Source organism: Diceros bicornis, chromosome 1 (assembly GCF_020826845.1).
Source record: "Diceros bicornis minor isolate mBicDic1 chromosome 1, mDicBic1.mat.cur, whole genome shotgun sequence".
NCBI classification, from domain to species: Eukaryota; Metazoa; Chordata; class Mammalia; order Perissodactyla; family Rhinocerotidae; genus Diceros; species Diceros bicornis.
In genome coordinates this window covers 60,897,342-60,918,652 of record NC_080740.1, presented here as the reverse complement: position 1 = coordinate 60,918,652, position 21,311 = coordinate 60,897,342, and the positions used below count along the sequence as shown (strand labels likewise).

The 21,311-nt window shown below is 41.0% G+C and overlaps 1 protein-coding gene across 4 annotated transcripts in view; it reads right to left on the bottom strand.

Moving 5' to 3' along the window:
- Positions 1 to 21,311, bottom strand: part of ARHGAP26 (Rho GTPase activating protein 26) — a 419,023-nt gene that overhangs the window by 244,729 nt on the left and 152,983 nt on the right. For all 4 annotated transcript variants that reach the window (XM_058543030.1, XM_058543040.1, XM_058543051.1 and 1 more), the window contains exon 11: positions 16,483 to 16,561. In XM_058543030.1, coding sequence (XP_058399013.1) covers positions 16,483 to 16,561 — 79 coding nt within the window. The remainder of the gene's footprint in view (positions 1 to 16,482; positions 16,562 to 21,311) is intronic.

The window sequence follows — 21,311 nt, the reverse complement described above, 5'->3', positions numbered from 1 at the left end:
GAAGCTGCAAGAGGCAACGAAGGATTCTCCTCTAGAGCATTTGGAGGGAACACGGCCCCGTGGATACCTTGATTTAGGACTTCTGGCCTCCAGAACTGTGACAGAACAGATTTCTATTATTGTACACCACCTAGTTTGTGGTCATTTGTTTCGGAAGCCCTAGGAAATTAATACACCCACCATACCTCCAACTCACGTATTCCTCTTGTGGTGTGTTCATCTCCAATCCAGCAGATGTAGAAAAGCTTTCGAAATGAGCAGCCAGAGCAGCATGGGACTCCCTGAGGGAGGACCCTCACTCAGCTGCTCCAAGTGGTCAGATCTTGACTGGTGGTTCAGTCAGCAGATTTGGATTCATATCTCAGAGCTGAAAGGACCTCCTTAAGACTGAGAAGATCCTAAAGACTGACACACCTACCACCCTGACAAGTCCCTTTATTTTTCAGATGAGGTAATCAAGCCCTGAAAGTTAGCTACCTTGCCCAAAGTCCACAGCTGACTGATTAAATTCCAGCCCAAATCCCAATTTGGTCCTCCTCCTGCTACTCCAAGCAATGCAGAGATGCTAGGGCGCAAGTGAACAGTAAGTGTGAGAACACAGTTGGTGTCACCCCTTTCTTTTCATTTTACATATCCAGCCTTTCTCAAAGGTCTTCCAAAGACAATGACCATTTTGAGAAAAAGTCGAGTTTACATTTCCCAAATATCTACCACCCTAGAAAGTACTTCACCAGAAAGGTACCATAGGAGTAACCTGGTCTTGATGGAAGACGGGCTCTTCTAACAGATACTATCCTTCCGCAGGACCCATCCCCTATTCTAGAACCAGTGTTTCTTTTCTCCATGTAACTCAGTCATCTCTGGGGTTTATATTTATTTGAGAGAAGGTTTTCCCTAATTTAAATGGGTCTCTATCATAATTTTAGCTTGGGATGAGTTTAACTATAACAAGTGCAGATTCACAGACCTTCTTATAACCATGAAGTTGACTTTCTTGGTCAATGATTCAAATTGGGTGTCAATGCCAAAAACATAGCACTTTGATAACAGTAATGGAACCAAACGAGAAATAACATGCAGGAAAAAAAGGATCACCTTAAGGATTTCTTGTTTGAACCGGGGATAGAAACTGAAAGGAAAAGAGTTGTTCAGGAAAAAGGAAATGCAATGTTTTTTTTTGTTTGTTTTTTTAAAATTTTATTTACTTATTTCCCCCCAAAGCCCCTGTAGATAGTTGTATGTCATAGCTGCACATCCTTCTAGTTGCTGTATGTGGGACGTGGCCTCAGCGTGGCCGGAGAAGCAGTGCGTCAGTGCGCGCCCGGGATCCGAACCCGGGCCGCCAGCAGCTAAGCGCGCGCACTTAACCACTAAGCCACGGGGCCGGCCCAGGAAATGCAATGTTGATTCTACTTTTCTTCCAAGCAAAACTTTTGAAAGTTATCCAAAAAAGTGTTTAAAAAAAAAAAAATGACACCAATAGTCTGAGTTTAATTGATAACTGTGGCAGTCACAAAAAGGAAAACACGAGTACTAACCAAAATGAGGTAAATATCATCGGTATCAATCTGACATGGAAACCCAATGGTGAGACCCCCAAATGCACGTGTGTTCTCTCTCTCCCTCTGCCTGTCACCCCTCACTTTGTCACGAAAGAAATGAAGTTGCATTTTATCTCTGGGCAAGCTCAAAATGCAGGCAGACAGCAGACAAATGCACTTAGCAGTGAAGCCTTCCAAAGTCCTCTTCATGGGCCCAGAGGAAACAATATGCTGTTACTTTACTGGGTATTAAGAACAGAGAGCTCTCCTCCAAATATTTATTCTCATGAAATGCCCAGGTCCACATGAAATGACCAGATGGCAGTGGGAAACAGCACCCTCTGATGAACTGAGAAATGCTATGGGCTCTTCTCCTTCACACACTCATATACAAACATATTGCATGTCACTCCAGAGGGTTCAGACACATTACCACCATGCTCCTCCTCAAAGCCATCCTTGGATCCCAGAGTGAAAAGCCCTTGTTCACCAAATCAGTGGAACTTAATCAAGTTCAAGCTCCCACCCTCCCTCCTCACTCCTCAAACTTGCCCTTTGTGCCTAATTCCTCTACTTGTACCCATCCTTTGTTGATTGCTGTAAGTACATAGACCAAGTCAACTATGTGGCAGTCAGAGTTGAGAACAATCTTCTGAACAGTCTTGAACCCAGTAACAATTCCGACTGATACACCTACCCAAAGAAGTAGCCCACATTCCAGGTAAAATTGATCTTAACCTCTCCAAACTGATTTTGATGGGCTAATATTGGCCCTAACCACAGAAGAGCAAAAGCACAATACTCATCATGATTAGATTTTAGGGCTAAAGAGATGATAGGGGCAAAAATGAAGTCTTACTGGAACTGGTGAGAGTGGTAAGGCTCTGGTCCTAAGTCTGTTCATAGAGAGGAACATATTATCACCTGGCCTCTGAGCCCTTTGCAACAAAGACTGGACACCCTAAGTAAGCCCATAATCCCCTCCGCCAAGATGCTTCAACTGTCTCTGGAAATTGAACTCAGTAGGACATGTCTATGCTTGCTTAATGTACTGTTACCATATTGACATAAATTAACAAAACTGGCCTGGCAATTTCAGAATCACATTTCCCTCCAATTTTTAGTCCCAAGTTGGGTTTTTTTTAGTTTTACGTTTTTGCTTTCTTGCTGTATATCCTCTTCCAAGCTCTGCTCCAAAACAAAAAAATAAAATAAAATATATCATACTTAGGTTTTTCTGAATAAGTATAGTTCCACTGACTATAACTAGCCCAAAAAGGCAGTCAGCATAGAGTCAGAATAGGCCTTGCAAGTCTCTAGACAATGATGTAATATATGCAGACATATATAAAATCTAAAAATCTCTGGAATTCACTGTCAAGTGGACAGCTAATCTCTGTAGAACTGAGGTGGAACACTGTGGTATCTCCTTGAGTGCCATAAGTACTATTACTCTCTCCATTTTACAGCTGGGTAAACTGAGGCTCAGAGAAGTTAGGTAAACTGCTCAAGCCTCCACAGCAGAATCAGGATTCAAACTCAGGTTGGCCGCCTCCAATGCCCATGCATTTAACCCTTCTACTACCAGCAATGGAGTGAATGAACTAAGACAACAAGAATCCACTTGCATACAGAATGAAATCCATTTGTGGACTTATAATGAATGACTATTGCCAACTTCTCTATTGTACCTCATCACTGCAGGGTGTGCGTGTGTGTGTGTGCATGTAAACATACACACTTTTTTTTAAGGTATATATTTTTACACCCTAAATAAAGGGCTAAAGTAAAGGAATCATCTCAGGAAATGGAAAGTTAAGATCAGCCCTTACCTATCAACTCTTAGCTTCTGCAGCACAGCCACAAGGATGCTGGTGGTCACGGTTTCTTTTACAACACGGCAACCTGACCACCAGGAACCAGAGCTCTGGGTACAATTATGCATTTTTCATAAATTCAAGGAAAAATAGTAAGAAATTAAAATACATATAATATATATCCACAAGTACATGCATATACTAATATTATATATACATATATACATACACACATATACATCCTAACTCTACTGTTGGTGTTACAGACAGTATACAACAATTGAAAGATTACAAACCTCTCAACCAACTCCAGATCCTCAGTCTCTAATAAGCCTTCTAACCTGAGACTTTCTCTGGTGCAGCACACTGGTTTCTGCCATATACCAACAATCACTCAGAAATGGAGACAACACCCTGAGCAGAGTGGAAGTAAATATAGTAAGGTCAAAGCTTGTGCCTAAAAAGATAAACACACCCTGAGTATTCTTTTTTTTTCATTCATTCATTCAAAAAATATTTATTGAACATGAATTTTTAATAAATATGCTCAGTGATCTTGGCCTGGGCTATTCTAGGTGCCAGGGATATAGTGAAGAATAAGACAATTAAGATCCTTGCCTTCACAGATTTGTATTCAGAGAGCTCCAATCACCGCCAGAACCCAAGACATTCAACAAATGAATTCAACTGTAGATTACATAACAGAACCCAACTCAACTCACTGCCTCAAAGTTAATTCAATGAGTAATGAGTGCTTGTTATGTTTCACAGCACTCTACTAAGCACCATAGGTAGATAATATTAAGGCAGAAAGGACATGATCAATCTCTGCCCTCAGTAAGTCGACACTTTCCTGGGATGACAACACAGAGAGGTATGAACTAGGTGAAGTTGTCAAAGCAAGGCATTATTATCCATGTAGATGTCTGGCACAGCCAACAACTACCAGGAGAAAGATGGCATTCATTACTGCAAAGTAGTTCCAAGAAAGAAAGTTAAAAAGTACTCCAATATAATTCAACCCTAGGCAACCCCTCCCCCCCAAATAAAAAAATCCATGTCAATTTACCCCAAGAATATTGATGACTTCCTTAGTCTGGCCAAAGTAAAGCTCTTTTTAGATTTATAGGGCAAACAAAACTAATTAGCAATGATTAATTATAAGAGGGTATATTTCTAACCTGAGGAATCTTACTTAGCTCAGTTTCTGGTCCCCCTCACCCCCTTCTCTTTTCTGCTTTTAAAAATAAAGAGGTAAAGATGGGGGAACCTTGCTTTTCTGGGCACTGGGTCAAGACCACACAGCACGCGGGACCAATGGTGGCTGGCTGGGGGCTGGCCAGGGCCGCGTTCCTTCGGCTGTACCTTTGGCTGTGCCTTTGGTTGGCTGTAACGACTAGACCGCACGTTTGCACTGTTTTCCAGATGACCAAAAGGGAAGATTTTTAAAACCATACTAAAAAATGGCTTTACTTTTAGGATGTGTTTACTTGTTTTGGTGTTTTCTTCCAGGGTGATGGGGTAGGATTTTGGGGAACACACCTAAAAAAAGTGAGGTCACACTGGCAATGATGAGCCACACTGGAGCCCGATTCAGCAAACCCAAAGATAATTTTTCAAAAATGCTTATCTTGTTCCACACCTCACCACAAAGCAAACGACCTAATTCATAGACTTCCTAATACTCAAAATGCCTCCAGATCCTTCCGTCAATATATTTTTTTAATGCCATCCTTGATTTGATCACTAACAAATATGACCACTTTCTGTCTTTTAGGGTGTAAGAGAAAGCTGCAGAAACGGACGTAAGAGCCAGTTCAATCATTTTTCAAGTGAACAAAGTCTAAAAAGATATTTCTTTTATCAACTGCCTTTCCCACAGAGGAAAAAACAAACTGAAGCTAATCCAACCATAATCTCCACTCCCATGAATCACTGCCATAATATCATAATATCTAAGAGAGGGCCAATAGTAATTGGTGCTGCTGCTAGAGGTGGGAGGCCACGCTATGGAATGTCTATTAAGATCATACTATGGCCTCAAATGTCTTTAAACCAACAACCACAATATTGATAATAAACACAGTAAATCACAAGGAAAAATATATGATGTGAGTAGACAGGGTGGAAGACAAAATGTTCAAAAGAAATAGATGTATTAAGAAAATCTACAAGCATGAGATTGAGTATGTATCAGAGAGCCTTTAGAAGAAGATAGAAACATTGAGTGGTTTGATTGCAGAAAGGTATGAATTATTACCTAGGTGAAGGGAGGATACTGACAACAGTCCTCAAATATACCCTAAGATGGGAACAGAGATAGGACTGTCCTGATGGGGGATTTCAATTATCTGGACATCTGCTGATGGTAATGTTCCTTTAAAAAGCCGAGTCTCTTGACAAATAATAATGTACAACTGAAATTTCACAATGTTATAACCTATTACAACCTCAATACAATAAAATAAAATTTAAAAAAGAAGCGATTAGCCAGTGTTGGTGACATCCTCGCACCTAGTGGAGACTTTCTTAAGAGAACCAGGAAGAATGAAGGAGCCTAGAAGAGAAATAGTGTTCTCACCATGGCCCTCAATGTTTGTTTTTTTTTAAACCTTTAATTAAAATGTGACACACACATAGGAAAAAAAAAAAAATCCAAGTCACTAAACTGTACCAGGTTAAATGAAACTAAGGAGATGTGACAACGAAATGCAATGTGTGACCCTGGATGAGAGTCTGGACCAGAAAAAATATATATTAGTGGGACAACTGGCAAAATTTGAGACCTGTAAAGTAGATAATAATATTGTATCATGTTAATTTCCTGGTTTGATAACTATACTGTGGTTATGTTAACATTTGGGGTATCTGGATGAAGGGTATTCCGGAATTCTTGTACTATTTTTGAAACATTTCTATTAGTCTGAAATAATTCCAAAATTTTCTGAAAAGTTAAAAAAAATTTTAAAAATTGAGCTCACACACACAAAATCAGAGCCTCTGATAAACTCTCGACTTGCAAAAATGTCATCTTCCAAATGGAGGAAACTATGAGAACTCTTAATTTAGCCTTAATTCTGACTGAAATGAACAACTAACTGGCAACAGAAACCTCCCGAGTTACAGCCTCGCTCATGCCAACCTCTTCAGAGGAGGTTGGGCAGTAGTTGATCTAGGCCACAAAAACAGAGGAAGGAGCTGCCAGAAATTATGAAATTGTGTGTTGAGTTAACAAAATAGAGAGGAGGAGAAACTGTGACTGCCCTCTAGGATAAGCGGAGACAGTGGCACGCATCTTCCATCTCTTCTCTGAGATGGAACCAAGAGTAGAAAGGCTGAAAGGAGCACACACATCAGCCAGGTGGAGGGGCATACCTGGCTCAGGACTCTTGGGCTGACAGCTCTTGCAGCTATTAGAAACTGTAGCTCCTGTGGTTCCTTGAGAAGGGATGGGATATTTTTCACTTGAGAGTTAGAAGGACCTGGGTAGCACTTGGGGAAGTCCGACAGGTTGCTGACTGTTGTTAGAGTAGAGAGTTCCATGAGGTTCCATTCAGATCATGCAGCCTAGTGAACCAGGAGAGCAGCAGCTCTGTGAGAGATAAGGAGTGCTCTCTGCGGTTCACCACTCCACACCTGAGCAGCAGGAGTGAGGTGCTAGAAAATAAGACGTCAACAAGGATGAAGTGACAAAGTCCTATCAGCCAAGGAAAGAACTATAGAAAAAGTTAGGTTTCTCCCTTGGGCTTTAGAAAGCAGAACTGAAAAAAAATGATGGGTATAATCCCAAGGCCATAAATTCAAAAAAGGAATAATCATAATATTATATATAGAATGAATCATGTGTCAGACACTGTTCTAATTACTTTACATACATTGCTGTATAGAAAAGGAGAAATACAAATGGCTGAGAAACATAAGAAAAGATTTTCAACTCATTAGCAACTCGAGAAATGCAAATGAAAACAAGATACAATTTTACACCATCAGATTGACACACACACATACACACAAACAGACTCATAATACACCGTGTTGGCAAAGGTGCAGAAAAAATGCACACCCTCGTAAGTGATTAGAGAAAGTATAATTTGGTACTTGTTTGTGGAGACAGTAATTTGCCAATATCTATTAAAATATTAAACATGCATACCATTCAGCATGCAATTCCAGTTGGTATATATCCTAGAAAAATGTTCAAATATGTAGATACTGAAGTACATACAAGAATTTTCATTGTTTGTAACAATATAATCAAAAGCTGAAAACAACCTAAATGCCACTCAGACTAAAGGTTCAATAATCTATAGTGAAGCTATACTATTAAAAAAAAAGCTATACTATGTCAAAAATTCTACGAAACAGAAGAATTTATTTCTAGATGTAGATGTATAGGAATAAGTACACAGAGAAAGTTCTGGAGAGATACACACTACATGTTTAACTCTAAAGAGGGACTTCTCCTTTCCATTATGGCTAGGAATGAAAGGTTCCACAGCAGGAGTATGACAATACAACTGTAACTAATGCCAATGACAAAGAAAGAGTGAGAGACGTCTGAAAGAATAAACGTGACTCACAGGGACCCCCTCCATTAGGATTTTTATTTAACGACAAAATTAACACATGCTGACTGTGAAAAATTCAAACAATTCAGAAGTAAAGGTTCAAAGTCCTTCTCACAACCAATCCTACTCCCCAAAGGTTAAGCTAAAACAATAAAGAGAAAAATAATGATAGACGATTAAAGGAGGGCATGTAATCAAAATTAAAACAAGAGGGGCTCAAACCTAGAAAGGCAGTGGTGTGAAGATGAAGTCAACTGTGATCTGAGGTTTGCAGAAAATGCTAAGGAAATCAAAAGGGCTTTTGCGTTCCATTTAGACCCACAAAGTGAACAAAGAAGTGAGAATATTAACCAGCAGATTTGTGAAGATCTGTAAAGATAGGTGAGGAATTACCAGGAAATAGCCTCAGTTAAGAGCAAGTCACCCCAAACCAACCATACTTGAATTTTCACACTTAGGTTCATTCATCTGATTATTTGACAAGTTTGTATTGAACACCTACTCTGTGCAAGACACTATGCATGAAAGATCCAAAAGCCGAAAAAAGTGACAATGTTCTTGCCCTCTTGAAGATGCCAATCCAGCAGGTGGACTGATATTAATCAAATAACTACACTAATTGATATACAATTACAAGCTGAGACAAGGGCTTGAAAGTCAAGAAGAAAGTCTCTCAAAACATTTTGCAAAGAAATGGGGTCCATAGACAGAATACAGGGGTCCATGAACCTGGATGGCAGAGGAAAAAAATAAACCTTCATTAGAGGCTAAATTAGCCTCTAACTGAAATTTAGCATTTCCTTCAAATATGAATGTGGGCAACAAACCACAGTAGTATTAGCAGTCATTATCTGTGACTTTGTCACCAATAGAAACCACAGATGTTTCCAGTTAACATTACTGTCGTTGCAAGTAATCTGAAGTATCATTTTATAGGAGTTCTCAGACCTGCCCTTATATCTTATTATTCAATGTGGTAATAAAGAAGCATATACTACAAATGGCTTTAATATTTTGGTAACTACGTTTCTTTCTTTTGTAAACCATGTATTGTATTCAATTAAAAACATTATTCTGAGAAAGAGTGTAAAGGCTTTACCTGATTGCCAAATGAATCCATGGCAGAAAAAAGATTAATGATCACTCAGCTAAATTTTGGCACAAGTAGGTAGATATGTATCTAAATGAACTATACAATTAAGGAATTCAAATAACTTCAAATCTACCCACGCAGTCTCAGGTAATGGAAGCAATCCAATTCTCTAAGAAAAACACCTCAGTTATCCTCAACCCTTCCCTTTAGTTTTGCCTCTGGTCGTTCAACAAATATTTGCTGAGTGCTTACTCTGTGCCAGCCACCGTGCCAGGCAATGGAGAGACAGCAGCAAACAAATGATATTTCTATTAATGTGGCCTGAACTCACCTCAGTATCCTCAATGTCCACCAAAGTGATTGGTGGACAATCTAGAAATGCTTGCTAAACGTTGAAAGAAGAATGCTTAAGACCTGGAAGTGCCACCAGCGTGTTATTATCCTAAAGTTCAAGCAAAAATCTTCTGGCTATCAGAATTTCCATTTCTTAGAAAAATTTCATCAACTCTCCAACATAAAACAATTTCACTTCACCTCCTCTTCTCTCCCAACTTGTAGCTCAGGTTGTTCATTTAAATATTCTCTGATTTTCATGAGAAATTGTTCTTCTGAAGGATATTTCACCAAAGGGAACAAGGACAGAAGTAAAAATTATTAAATTTCTTTTAAGACTTGAGCACAATGGTGTGATATAATATGTAATATTACGAATTCTACCTATATAAAAACACTCACATGACTCAAAGATGAAGCTTGCAACCAGCTTCTCGACCCAGAAAGAGAAAAAGAAACAAAATAATATGGAGGTACAATCCAAGCAGCTTGGGGCCAGGTGGGGGTGGGAGGTGGGGAAATGGAAAGCAAATTGGGGACCTCACTTTCAGACTCTTCATCAGTTCATACTACGTAATATTACAAAGAGAGCTTTCACAAAATGGGCAGAACTATCCTTCCAATCCATCGTTTCACTCATAAAGGAGCGATGCTTGCATCATCACACAAGAGCTTAGCAATTCTGCCCCACACCTTTTAACCATCCACACTCTTTTGATCGTTTATTTTACCAAGAAAGGGAAATGTAAGCATCAGCAGTGGAGTGGTGAGCTGCGCTTAGCGTACAGCTGGGATTATGAATTGCCAGGCCTGGGCTGCATTGTACCAAAGGAGGCTAAAGACTACTTCATGTTCCTCCATTCATAGCCTGAAAGTTCAGACTGACTGCTAAATGAAATCACTTTTTCCACACTAGTGAAAACAGTCCCTGTCCTGCACTCTGGTGAGCCCAGGCAAGGTGACTTTAAATAAACTCTGTGCTCAAATGAACCAAATAATTTAGAAATGGAGCTAGAAAGAGAACCCAGGTATCCCAATATCTGTCCCTTCTCTCCAAAAAGACAATAGTAAGAACTAACTTTTAATGAGCACTTCAGCATGTACAGGCCTTGTGCTGACTTTACATATACGTTGATCCTTACAAAACAAAATTAGAGGAAGGTAGTATTACTATCTCCATTGTGCAGGCAAACATGCTCAGAGAAACTAAGTCATTTTCCAGTGTTAGAGAACTTTTAGTGGTGAGTAAGAATTTAAAGTCAGGCTGCCTTAGCCCACATTCATAACCACCATGACATTCTGCCTCTGATCCTGAGATCTCATCTAAATAATAATCAATCTTACCTTTTCCTTTAAACACTCTAATAGCTCATTCTTTCAGGCGTCAGGTGCAGAGCCTAAGATGCAATGCAACTGCCCACTGATTCTCTGAGTTCTTGAAGAACTCGGGGGCTAGTGCCTGGGCATATAGATAAAGGTGAGAGAGGGGTACCCTTCGTTCAGTCTCAAAGTCCACAAGGACTAAAATAGAAGATTTCTTTAAAGAAATGGAGGTGGGCAGAAGGAAGCCATGCTATCTTGTCCTCTTACTAGAGGAGTGGATCTTCCTTGGTCTCCCTCTCTTTTCCCTTCTTCCACACAGAGTAGCTCCACTTAAAAGTGAGGGTAGATACCATTCAGCCAGCCCTAGCGGCCTAGTGGTTAAGATTCAACTCTCTCACCACCATGGCCCAGGTTCATTTCCAGATCAGGGAACCACACCACCCATCTGTCAGTTGACATACTGTGGCAGCTGCATGTTGCTGTGATGCTGAAAGCTATGCCACCAGTATTTCAAATACCAGCAGGGTCACCCATGGAGGAGTGGTTTCAGCAGAGCTTGCAGACTACACAGAAGGACTTGGCCACCCACCTGCAAAATAAATTGGCCATGAAAACCCTACGAATAGCAGTGGAGCATTGTCTGACAGCTCTGGAAGGTGAGAGGATGGTGCAAAAAGACTGGGCACGGTCCACTCTGCTGTACACAGGGTCACTAGGAGTCAGAATCCACTCAATGATGGCACTAACAACAAAGATAACATTCAACTTCCTAATAATTCAGCAGTGTGTGTGTTGTAGTAAAAATAGCATCGAGCTGGAAGCTGGAAGACCTGGATTATCTACCCAAGATCAACAACTGACAGGCCTTTTTAGGCAGCATTCCCTCTTATACAAATAAGAGTGTGATACCAGCCTACGTGTGGGCTTCTTTCTGCTGACAGCCATGAGGTTGAAGCATATGAAATCGCCAATATCTGTCCATTTTCGACCTGCAAAGGCAGCAATTTCATAGTTTCAAACTAATACATGGCTTTACACACAACCTTGGATGCTATACCACCTGTTTCTTATCTTCCTAATGTAATTTCACACAATTCTGGCATCTACCAACCTTCTAACCCTCTGGCTGTCAAGAGAGATTCAAATACTGGCACAAAGTGGAGAAATATTTAATTTTACTAAAGAACCTTTGAGATGTGAAGGACTAATATCTCTAAAATAAGAAGGTAATATAAGAAATTCCAGGCAGAGACCACTAATCACAGCTAGGGAAATACATGGGAAAGCAATTTGAAGAGGCTGATCCAACCTCTGAGGCTGTGGATCACCCTATTAGTCCCACTGACTTGCTGAGTCATCTTTCCACAGTGGAGAGAGAAAAATAAATACTTCAGGTTGGGGGTGTATGTGTTAGCAATGATGGTGGATTGGTAGCGATTCTAATCTGCTTGCTTTTAGCAAACATGCTTATGAGCAATATGCAAAGAGAAAGGAAGAGAAAACTTTAGCCATTATAAACCAAGAAAAAGGAAATTTGCTGTCTCTAGAATTTCTCTCAGTTGCAGTATTTACGCAGCTTAAACTAAGGTTCCATGTCCAATTTAATATGGAAAGTCTGTTCTTAAACCTGAGACAATGGCTACAGACAATTAAAATGAAAGCTCACGCGGCTGAAAAGGTGACTCTCTGTAGCTTGTCAAATCAGATTTTATACGAAGTGAAGAAAATCCAGCAGAATCATTTTAAAACTATCTGACTAGCTAGCTCATTGAGTTTTTAAAAAATTGTTGTAGACTCACATCTGCATGTCTTTTATTTTATTTTCTTGCCCTACTGCACTGGCTAGGATTTCCAGTACTATGCTGAATAAGAGTGCCAAGAGTGAACATCTTTGTCTTGTTCCCATTCTTAGGAGGAAAGCATTCAGTCTTTCACCATTAAGTATGATGTTTCTGGTAAACTTATGGTTTTCACTCTTGACTAAATATCAAAAAGCAAGGTCTTTGAATAGAAAATTTAATGGAATATAGATATCAGAGTAGGGAGAAACTGTGTCATTTTTGCCTACCTCATGTCTACTTCCCTTCCTCACATAACAAGGCTGAGGAGAAGCCAACCTTCCTCCCCCATTTATGCAGTTTTGATGCAGTGGGCAGGTGAGTCAGGCCTGGTCAATTCATCTGTCTCATCATCTTAGCCAAGTATTTAGTCCAATAAAATTCAAATACGAGACGTCTTTGGAATTATTAAGTAAAGCTCTCTTCTCACTAGACCTGTAGATCAAGGATCAACAAACTATGGCCCATGACTGAAATCTGACCTTCTACCTGTTTTTGTCAATAAAATTTTATTGAAACATGGCCCCACCTATTCATTCACATATTGTCCATGGCTGCTTTTCAGCTACAATAGCAAAGTTGAGTAGCTGCAACAGTGACCATATGGCCTCCAAGGCCTAGAATATTTACTATCTGGCCCATTACAGAAAGTTTCCTAACCCCTGCTCTTGATAATAAGATCTAAGCCTGAACAGTTAGGAAGCATATCAGCACTACAGAGAAAGAACCCGTTGGAAATGAAGCCAACACAAAAGAAGAAACCAACTCCAAATATTATCTAAGTTCCTGGATTCAGATGGGCCAGAACTATTATACCCCAATACTTTCGAGTTATGTAAGCCAACATAGCCACCTCTTTCTCAGGCAAGTTTGAATTGGGTTTCATTTGAATTCAAATTTATTACATAGCTAAAATCCACAATTCTCACCATAGGAGCACAACTCTAATTTCTTCCTCCATTATATATTCATCAATACCATAAAGATATTTGACATTTCTTTGGACTTGAATGTCATTAAGTACTAAAAACTATAATTTATGTAACAATTAGCTGAAACATTGAAAAATCAACTGATTTGGGGTTCATTTAGGTTTTTTTCCTAATGAACCATCCTGGGGTGCTACTGAACAATGAAAGAACAAAAAGGATGGAAACCAAAATTACCTTACCCCTCAAAAAGAAATGCAACACTGAATAACTAATCACAGAACAACTGAGCTAAAGCGTAAAAACAAAAGATAGATGCCACCATTAACATCTCCTTGAAATAAGGGAAAGACTCTAAGACCAGCTAGAGAAAGAGGTTTCTGCTCCTTTACCAAAGCCAAAACTCCCAAGGAGACAGATTTAACTAATTAGGGAGATGGTGATTAAAACTGAAGCTGCTAATTGTTTACGGGGTATACATCTCCAGTAATGTTTCCTAGAAGCTCTCAGCGATGGGAGACAAAATTAAGCCTATTATTCCTGCCAATTATGCAGTCATCATTTGTCTGTATTTATCTCTCTCTTTAGGAAACTAAAAAGCACACAGAGGTGTGGTTTTCAATGCGAGCTATATGTTCCTGTGAGGAAATAATTTTATACTATGTTTAGAAACAGAATTATTTTGTGTTTAAACATGTTTTAATGTGTTCATTCTGGAGCAAAGAAATGTTTCTTGCAACAGCACGCTTTCCATCTGCAGAGGCCAGATGTTAATCTACAGGAAAACTGAAGTGGTTAGTAAGAAGACCAATTATATACAGAGAGCAAATACCAAGTCGTGGGGAGAGGGAGGAGGGGGAGGCTTTAAATGGAGTGTTTAGAATCCCAGCTTATTGGGGTGGGGGTGAGGGACCAACAGTAGTGTGTTTTTTATCCATAACAAGAATAGTATGCCCTGACAGGATTTTTCTTCCTGGGTATTTCCTCCCCTACAGCTTGAAGAAACATTCAAGAGAGTCAGAGAAAGTATTGTAAAAACGAACTGAGTGAGTATTCTTAGAAGGCAATTTGACATTTTATCTCTATTCAAGATGAAAACCAAATACGTCTAGGGCTAGCCGTGGGTTCAAATTCTAGCTTTGCCACTGTGGTAGAAACTGTTAACCACCCCACAGTATTCTTTCTCTTTTTCTTCCTCGAAGTGATAAAATGCCCTGGGTACCAGCTGGTCCCGTGGCTGCCTATGTACAGCCTAGATTCTCCACCCTCCTTTGCAGACATATGTGGTCATATAATTATGTTTGGGCCAATGGAAATGATGTGTGCACCTTCCGGGTTCTGGATACTTTCATCTCCATTATCTGGCTGGAAAATGGCAACAATTGGAGTAACCTGGGAGACCACAGGTTGAGGATGGCAAAACGACCCTGCCAGGCATGGATGGCTCACTTCTGGGCTCTCAGGGAAAAATAAACTTCTATCTTATTTAAGCCACTGTACTTGGGAGTCTATGTGTTCAGTAACCTAGCCTGTATCCTACTAACACAGCCACTTACTTCTGCGTAACATAGGGCAAGTTATTTAACCTCTCCTAAGCCTCAGTTCCCTCATCTGTGAAATGGAATCATAACACTTATTTTTCATGAGGTACTAGGAGGAATAAATGAGTTAAGAGATATAATGTGTCAAATCTCTGCCTTACACACAAAAAAAGTGCTCAACTAATGGGAGATGATAATAGTAAAGATATGAAGGACTATTTAGGAAGCTGCTTTCAAAGACCTCTCACATCAGGCAGTTCTTGTGCCCACCAAGCCCTAAAGGAAGAAATGTATATCTGCTTTTGAGAGAGTTTTCTGTCAGTAACAACATATTCAAAGAAAATCAGGGGTATCTTTATTTTATCCCAGAGAAGAATTAAGATTAAACAATGTTTAATTCAAGTTTAGCAAACTGTGCTGAAATCTTTAAATCCTGCTCTATATTATTAAATGTTATACAAACACTAGTTATTTGTTTATGCTCCGTAGATTGAATTGAGTTCCATGTTTATATACAAAATGGCTAAGTAGAAAGGTACATCAATCAATATAGATCACCTAACCAGGATGGGCTGAGAAAGAGACACATAAGTGAACTGGAATCACCTCTACTGGACACCCAGCTTGACGCAGAGTTCTACAGTCAATGGAGGCCACGGCCTGATGTCCCTTGCACACATTTGCCCCTCTGGATAGTGCCTTTGCATGTGATAATTATTGGCCCTCTGAGATTGTGGATTCTTTTTATCTTTTACTGGTGGGACCTGGTTAGACTGTGTTCTTAGGATTTCTGTAACCTTGAGATTTATTGAACACTGGAGTTGAGATCCTTGGCACCCAAGTAAGATGACTACTCTGACTCTAGGGACTTCCCCAGGGCTTTTTGTGGGTTTTACATGTCACAAGATGCAGAAGAAACACAAGATTACATCACCCAGAGGAAGCCAGCATCTCTGAAATGGGAGCACAGATCACATTACCAGGCTTAACTCCTCCATCGACCCTGATAACCCCACTGCTTATAATGGGATGTGGGCTACTATAGCAGTGGGAGGCTGAACCAGAAGGTGATGATAAAAGATGCTGCATAATCTAGATACATTTTTATGATCATGTAACCCATTAAAATGGGTTTGAGATAATCCTTTACACTCTACTTCATGGAGGCATTGATGGTCAATAAATATTCACTACGCCCAACAGGACTCTGCCTCCTCTAAGAGACCTAAGGGAGCTACAAGTGCCTTGGCAAAGGGAGAATTCTGCGCAGTATCATGCCGAAACCAAGCCTTAGACTTTGAGGCCAAAGCTCAGGGACTGCCTCCACACAGAAGCAACATCAGCATCTACAAACTTCAGCCTGGGAATAAAACACTCCCTCTGGTACACTGGTCTTGAGAACCCAAGGCTTTGAAGCACCAGCAGAAACTACTGCACAGTGAAGCAACCAACACTCAGGACCTTCATTCTTGCTTCTACTTCCCTGAATTGTTACTTACAGGTTCCCGGCCATCCATGGCTTCCATCCAGAGCCTCCGGTCCTCTTCTGACAACGCCTGCATGGTGATAAGCCCTGGCCTGCGGAGAAAGGAGGACACAGATATGAACCGAGAACCACAACCAGAGAGATCCTGACGAAGGTGAACCTTAAAGAAACACCCACTCAACAAAGTGAGAGATGTGGGTTAATGGCACGAACATAGGCAGACCTGTCACTTTCCTGAGCCCCCTTCCAGTCTCAGAAATTAAAGCCATCTCCCCAGTTCCTCTCATTAAGCCCTTCTCCCTTAGGGAGGCAGGAAGAAATGTAGAAGATAGGCCCTTACTTACAGGTAAGGGACAAGATGAGTAAGGTGATTCCCTTTAGAACTTATTTGTTCCTTGAAATCTTATTCATTCTTATTCTCCAAAATGCTTAACAGAGTGCTTTACTCAGAGCAGCAGTGCCAATAAATATTTATGGAAGTGAATGGAATTACTGGACTTGAGACACAAAGAGGGGCAAAGATCTAAGCTGGAGGGATCCTGGTCTCCTAACATCTAGTCCAATGCTCCTAAACTGCTTTTGACGTGGAGAATTTTTATGGAGATAATCAGCTTTGTAATTATGATTATATTAAATGTATACAGTATTTGTGTGTGTGTGTGTGTGTGTGAGGAAGATCAGCCCTGAGCTAACATCCATGCTAATCCTCCTCTTCTTTTTGCTGAGGAAGACCAGCTCTGAGCTAACATCTATTGCCAATCCTCCTCCTTTTTTTTTTTCCCCCAAAGCCCCAGTAGATAGTTGTATGTCATAGTTGCACATCCTTCTAGTTCCTGTGTGTGGGACGCGGCCTCAGCATGGCCGGAGCAGCGGTGCGTCGGTGCGCGCCCAGGATCCGCACCCGGGCCACCAGTTGCAGAGTGCGCGCACTTAACCGCTAAGCCACGGGGCCGGCCCATAAATGTATACAGCATTTTTTAAGTGAATACTTGCCATGTCAGCTGCTAAGTTCTTTAGATGTATCAGCTTTTTTCACTCTCTCATTGAAATCTGCTTGCTCTTTGAAACTGAGCACAAACCCTCCAGAAAGAATGCACACAATATCAAGCGGTGTTTGTTGAGTTCCCATTACAGATGGCACGCCACAAGAAGAGACTTGTGCCATACAAATGAACTTGGGAGAAGGGGCTAAAAGCCCTCTAGGCTCATGAAAGGACTTGTTCTTTACTTAGGGTCCACAGATGGGCCCCAGAGAGTCCATAAAGCACTTTCCCCCCTTCAAATGTATGTTTTTTTCTGTAGAAATAATTCAAACTGTCCATCAGGTTACTAAGAAGACTGCAACCTTCAAAAAGTTAAGAATTGCTGATTCAAATGCTCATCTTGCAAGTCTGAGAAAGCCTAAAAAGGAGGAAGAAGTCCACTGAGCAAGAATTAAGTCTTATTACCATCTGAGTCCATAGCACTGCTAATGGTCACAGAGAAGTGCAGTACTGAAACACACACAGGCTAAGCCACGCCCTCAGCAGCATAACCCCGGGCCCCACAAGCACCAAAGCCTGATCACTGACCCACTTACAATCACTGGCTTATTTCTATAGTTCCAACGAATGCGCTAGATCTCTTTATGTTGAACATATTTTAGAGATCACATTAGATCTTTTCATTGATCATCCCTCAATATCCTCTAAGAAACAACATTCTCAAAGATGTGAGCATGTTAAGTACAGAGGGGTTCTGGATTTGAGGGGCACTAGGGTAGACGTCTGAATGTGTGAGGTTGTGAATGAGTATGTGTGTGTGTGTGAGAGAGACAGAGAGAGAGAGAGACAGAGACAGAGTGAGAGAGAGATAGAAAGAGGAGTGGTGGTGGTAGGGGCGGGAGTGTGTGGGAGGGAGGGTGGGTAAATGGGTGGATGAGTGGGTGTGTTGAGCATAAGAGGCAGGCGATGGGAGGGACACTGATTCCTGAGAGGGTGGTCATTCCTGCGAAGGCCACACTGGGCACTGGCACCCTAACACGAACTCAGGAGATACTAATAACTGTTCTCCACCAGCATCTGCCAGGGCTCTCCCTCCTCTTCTCAGAAATTCTCATTCTCAGACCCAGGTACCCACTTCCCACCATCAGCCCAGTTATTTAGTGTGCCAGATCCACTCAGTGGCTGCAGTCTGCCGGCAGCCACGGCTCTACAGAGCTGACCCTGTAGTTTGGGGACACAGTAGATTGATTCTCCTCTTCCACCTTACAAAGAGCCAAGCACAAAGCTTTAATGGCTTTGAGACAAAAAGTCTATGAAGCTGCAGTCCACTGCACAACTCTCCAGTCCTTCGACCTGGATCTTTGAGTGTCGCTCAAAGTGCTGTGCCTGGACCACCGGCTTCAAAATCAGGCCTTTCCTTAAAATGGAGATTCCCAGCCCAACCCCACCTTACTGAATCTGAACTTCCGGGCTGGGCCTGGGAATTTGGATTTCAACCAACTCATCAGGTGAATGCCGATGCACAGTTAGGTCTGACGCCCACCACGTTGGGCTGCCCACCCACCCCCACCCACCCCCACCCTTTTCCTTCCTGTTCCCCTGCCCTGGAGAGCAAAGACACCCTCCTTTCTACACTGGGGTCAAGCAGCCAACGTGTCTCCAGTTCATTTCCTGCTAGGTGCTCAGCAGCAAACAGTGAGACCACAATAGTTGCCTAGCATACCAAGATCTCAGGGACCTTGCAGATGTCACATCAACTTCATGGCACACAGTGTGAAATTTCCACCCAGAGCCACAAAGAGGAAGTTCAGACAAACTCAGAGGCTGTGAAGGGTGGGCCACTTGGCCTTAGTATCCAGGAAGGTCAAAAGGATTTGTTTTAATTTCAAGAAGAAATATCAAAATACAAGTTCTTTTCCACATGTGGTTTTGTTCCCTTTTTCTGTGGGAGGGGGTGGTGGAGAACTGAATAAAGTGGATTTAACACACTTCGTTCTAATCCGATCACCTCAAATTCAGATAATTTTCTCTCAGCCTCCTGGATGTACACCTGGATCATGGTATCCTTTCTAGGCATTTACAAAACACTCCTTCAGCTCCAAGTTTCTTTTCCTTCATTAAGATTTAAACCACTATTATATAAATCTCTTATGTGTGAATTTCCTTGAACCAAGGTAAAAGGGTCAACTTTCTTTATTTGGGAATCAAGCAATAACTTTCTTTCCATATTCACCCTCCCTATGCCCCTACTGGCCACCACTCCTCAAAACAAAACAAAAAGACCAAAACTCTCAATGACCCTATACTTTCCAAGTCAGTCCCTATAAGATGGCACACTTTCAGACCCTCTAATACGGGGTGTCAATTTAGTTCATGTTTGAAATGCATCCAGCTTTTCATGACAAAAGTGGAGACAGAAAGGGAGAGAACTCTCGAGGGGAGTGGTATAGAAGGAGGAAAGGAAATGTAAAACAATAAAACAGAAATGGAGTAAATAGAGCTCTTTCTAGCTCTACAAAGAATTGCGATCCTATCAAACACCATAATAAAAGAACAACTACAATAATAATAACCCAGCACTATGTGCCAGATGCTGTGCTCAGCACTATATATAAATTCATTTATTTAATCTTCACAACTACATCACGAGGTAAGTATATTCTCATTACTCCCATTTAGCAGATGAAAAAACCAAGGCTCAGAGGGGTTTAAGTACCTTGTCTACAGTTATAGAGCAAGGATCTGAACCTAGCAGTCTAACTCTTTACCCTTTCGCACAAGGCCACGGCAAATGTGAAGGCGTTGCAGCCCCCAGAGAGCTCATGTTGACCACCCAAGTCGTCTGCCCTCAAAATTAACTAGGCCCCTTTGCAAATATCTTAATGAGCTCCTGCATGGGATCAAATCAGATGGAATGCCAAAGGGCTCTGTAAAACCTAACGTGCTACATAAATATGAGGGCTCAGAACACCACTTTAGGCAAACAGCCAATCCCAAAACAGGAATCTAATAGTGTCCAATGTGACTGTAGCTTACTTTCTACAGCAGTGGTTCCCCACATTTTTTTTTCTGCCTCAAAATACCCAAGAGATGGAAAGACAATGAGTTTTTTTAAAAGAACACCAAAAGCACTAATCATAAAGAAAAAATATGGATAAATTGGACTTCATCAACATGAAGAACTTCCATTCATCAAAAGACACTATTAAGAAAGTGAAAAGGGGGGGCGGCCCGGTGGCGTTAGCAGGTAAGTTCGCATGCTCCGCTTTGGTGGCCCGGGGTTCACAGGTTCGGATCCCAGACGCAGACTGATGCACCGCTTGTCAAGCCATGCTGTGGCGGCGTCCCACATATAAAGTAGAGGAAGATGGGCATGGATGTTAGCCCAGGGCCAATCTTCCTCAGCAAAGAGGATTGGCAACGGATGTTAGCTCAGGGCTGATCTTCCTCACACAAAAAATAAATAAATAAAAGAAAGTGAAAATGCAAAGTACAGAATAAGAGAAGACATTGGTAATTTACATCTCCAATAAGACTCATATCCATAATATGTAAAGAATGGCAACACAAAAATAGTAGAAAAAAAAAATGAGCAACCCATTAATAAAATGGATAAATGACTTGAATAGGCACTTCATAAAAGAGGACAAATGGCCAAAAAGCATAAGAAATAGGGCCCAACATGATGATTCATTAGGGAAAAACAATTAAAACCACAGTGAAATATAACAAACAGCCTCCTGAATGGAGAGCATTCAAAAGACCACCAATACCAAGGACTAGCAAGAATGTAGAGCCACCGGAAGACTCATACATTGCTGGTGGGAGAATAAACTGATAAAACCTCTTTGGTGATAGC